Source organism: Phymastichus coffea, unplaced genomic scaffold (genome assembly GCF_024137745.1).
Source record: "Phymastichus coffea isolate CEN01 unplaced genomic scaffold, Cenicafe_Pcof_1.1 PCOF00088, whole genome shotgun sequence".
Lineage (NCBI taxonomy): Eukaryota > Metazoa > Arthropoda > Insecta > Hymenoptera > Eulophidae > Phymastichus > Phymastichus coffea.
The window spans coordinates 1,098,966-1,102,340 of record NW_026706899.1 but is presented as its reverse complement, the minus strand read 5'-3'; the positions used below and the strand labels follow the sequence as shown (position 1 = coordinate 1,102,340).

General features: G+C 48.9%; 1 protein-coding gene across 1 annotated transcript; it reads right to left on the bottom strand.

Moving 5' to 3' along the window:
* Nucleotides 1-692: 692 nt before the first annotated feature.
* LOC131669213 (uncharacterized) lies at nt 693-1,457 on the bottom strand. Its single transcript, XM_058943948.1, has one exon. The coding sequence runs from the start codon at nt 1,455-1,457 to the stop codon at nt 693-695; it is 765 nt and encodes a 254-aa protein (XP_058799931.1).
* Nucleotides 1,458-3,375: the final 1,918 nt, after the last annotated feature.

Here is a 3,375-nt window from a genome sequence, read left to right as displayed (position 1 = left end):
AGACTCTTAGAAGATAGGCGGGCATCTGAAAGCCGTCTAGTGATCTCAGAATATCCATGCACCTAGTAGAGTTGAAGGCGTTCTTTACGTCTAATATTACTAGGAGCGTTATTGGTTTGGCTCCGTAGCCAATTTCGTTCATTCTGTCAACTACCTATCTCACGTCTGTGATTGCTCCTATCGTTGAGCGTCCTTTCCGGAAGCCGCGTTGTCGGTCCGATAGGTCGCCAGCGGCTTGCACCGCCGCGTTCAGTCTTGGTCTCAGTAGCAGTTCGTATAATTTGGCGGTCGTGTTGAGGAGGCTCAAGGGCCTATACGAATTCGGCTTGTCGGGGTCTCCCTTGCCTTTGCCAATAAGTACCAACCTCGCGTTTTTCCAGAGTTTACTGAAAACATCCACTGTACAACTGCAAGAGTATGTTGGGCCGCCGAGTCGCTACATACCGTAACAGTTCACCCGGTATACCGTCTGGTCCAGGAGCCTTGTTCATCTTCAGCAAGGTTATCGCTCGTATGAGCTTTTACCTTGTGAAGCAAGGACATTCCATTTCTTTGTCCGTGTTCGTCTCGTCGTTTCTATCAGGATGCGTTGGAAAAAGACCCTCAACTATCTTTTCCATTGTCCTAGCGTCTTTTGTCTTTAGTGGAGCTCGGAAGCCTAGTTTCTGGATCACGATTTTGTAAGCCATCCCCTACGGGTCCGAGTCCACCTCGTCTGTCAGTCGTGTCCAGTATTGTCGTTTGCTGTCTGTTATAGCTTGTCTCAGCCTTTTTCTGGCAAGTTTGTATGCCTCTGAGGCTTCTTCGTCATGTCTGTTTCTTTGTCTTTGTGCCTGTCTACGTCGCCGGTGACATTCGCGTCTGATGTCTGCAATTTCTTGCGTCCTCCAGTACATCTGTCGTCGGTCGCGTCCACATCGTTTTTTCGGCATCGTAGCTTCGCATAGGTGACGGAGGTATTTTTCCGCCTCCTCAGCTAACTTCTCCACCGAGTCACAGTCCGTACTACTTCGAGTGGTTTCCGTAAAAGGCTCTGCGTTTTGCACTAGTCTGTCGAGTTCTTTTCTGTGCAGGTGTTTCGTGTCCCATCCTAGAGGGGGTAACACGTTACCTCTTCGTCTAGTCGTATTTTCGTCTGTTACTTCAAAGATGATGGATTGGTGATCACTGGCTGTATATTGGTCGACCACTTTCCATCTTCTTATTCGCGTCAGTATTCTGTCTATGGCCAAGGTCACGTCTGGTATAGATTGACCCCGCCCTGATCGTCTAAATGTCGCCGTCTTTCCCTCGTTCACCCCTACTAGTTCCAGCCTCATGGCCATCTCTAGTAGCAATCGTCCTCGTCTGTTTGTCGTGGGCATGCCCCACTCAATCGCCCTCACGTTAAAATCGCTCATCACGATCGTATTTCCGGGTATATCCCTCACGGCATCTACGATATCTGCATTGTACATACATGTAGTATGTACAATACATGTACGATACATGCCGAGACTCGCATTGCTTCGTTTCTGCGTACTCACACCACCGTCGTGTTCGATTTGCTAGCGAACCACGATGGCTCAGGTCTATTCCTGTATTGTTCGCTTATAACAAGCACGTCTGCATTCGTCTCCGTCGCAATTTGAGGGAGGAGCATGTGTGCTTCGCTACTCCTGTTCACATTGCATTGTAGTATCGTCAGGGTCATTTTTTCAGTTTCGTCTTCAGTTCCATCAGTGCTGCTCTGTATACGGCGCACTCGCCTGATCCAGGTACGTGGGCCACGTTCTGTCCTTCTATCCCCTTACAGAGGAAGCAGTCAGTAGTGTTTTTACACTCCTTGCCCACGTGATCCGTCGTCTGTCCGCATTTCATGCAGCAGTTCTTTCTGTCCGGCCCTTTACATTCCCTCCGCGTATGTGCGTATTCGAAGCAGTTGAAGCATCTTTGAGGATGAATGCGGAGTCGAACTCGATAATTCATCCATCCTATTTTTATGCGTTCTTTGCCTATCAGTCTCTTTGCTTCCGTCGTGTCGAACTCGCAAACGGCTAGCGCATTCCTATATGCGTTTGGCGCAGAGAGATGCACTTCCCATTCCGAGTCCGTATTTATTTTACGATTTATCGCGTTCGCGATGTCCTGTACCGTCGTGACGCAGTGCAAGTCAGCAAACTCCAGCATCACCCTGGAAGTTAAGTCTTTTACTGTCGCAGTCTGTCCTAATACGTTCTGAAGTGTCCTTTGGAAGTCCAGTCCTTGCGACTTTTCCAGCCGCATCAATACAGCAACGTCCTTGGTTTTTCTAATCGTCCGAACGTCTACCTTCTCTATTTTGGGGTCTACCTTCTGTCTGATAGTCCGCAAGACATCGGCGTACAGTTTTCCTTCCGCCGGCTTGATCAGAATGGTCCCTCGCCTGGTTTTCAGGTTGGGACACTCCGATCCTCGGCTTCTGTGTCCCTCTGTCGTCTTTTGTACCGTCTCGTTGTCGGCCTTTTTTTTGTTCCTTTTCTTTTTCTTTTTTACGACTATGGTCCGGTCTGACACCTTCACTCTCATCTCAACATCCTCCGAAAGAGTCTGTTGTGTGGTATGCGTGGTATCCCCCTCGTCAGGTGTCTGTCAGTTTCCGGCATTCACCCCCGGAATTTGCTGTGTGGCAGCAATGTCTAGGAGCGTTCTCCGTCTTTCGACATCTACCTGGTCTGGGCTTGGAGTTTGTATTAGCCGTCGCCTTTTATGTCCTGGAGTTTCTTCCTTTATATTCGCTCGTATTTCTGTTACGTTTGTCTTTTGCTGATCTGTCGCATTCGCTTCAGTTCGTACATACAAACTTCTACACTCATATATCTCAGCCATACCGTTCATAATTACGCGACTCACGTTTCTTTAGACGTTCGCCTTCTCCGTCATTTGTCCTAGGACGCTGCGTATGGTGAGCAGTTGCTCCCGCATTTTACTCTCCACAGCGTCCCAGGATTCTGGCGACGTCGATCCTATCCTTTTTTTCTGTTGCAATTACGCGTCCGCCAGCCAGATTTCCTACTGGGCAGCTCCAGTGACTCTCCTGAGGGCATGCGCAAGCGGCACTCTAGTACCTGCAAAATTTTCTTTAACTTTCATCTCCTTGTCATCTCCTTCATTCTACTATGTATTTTACGTGTTAGTGGTCAGAACTAATTACCAGGTATAGTGGGTCCTGCAATCTTTCCTGAGTAGACCCCATGACCGAGCGTGCCTAGAGTCCGGTGGCCTCGACCGTTCCTTCCCCCTACCTACAGCAAGGGCCCTTTCGATCGCTAATCGGCATTACTACAGAGAGTGAGATTTGGCGCTTATTAGGCGCTTTACCATTGTGTAGGACGAGCCTTCCATGCTGGCTAAGCT

Coding starts and splice junctions, on each gene's coding strand:
- LOC131669213 (XM_058943948.1), bottom strand. CDS start 1,457: ATGTACAATGCAGATATCGTAGATGCCGTGAGGGATATACCCGGAAAT.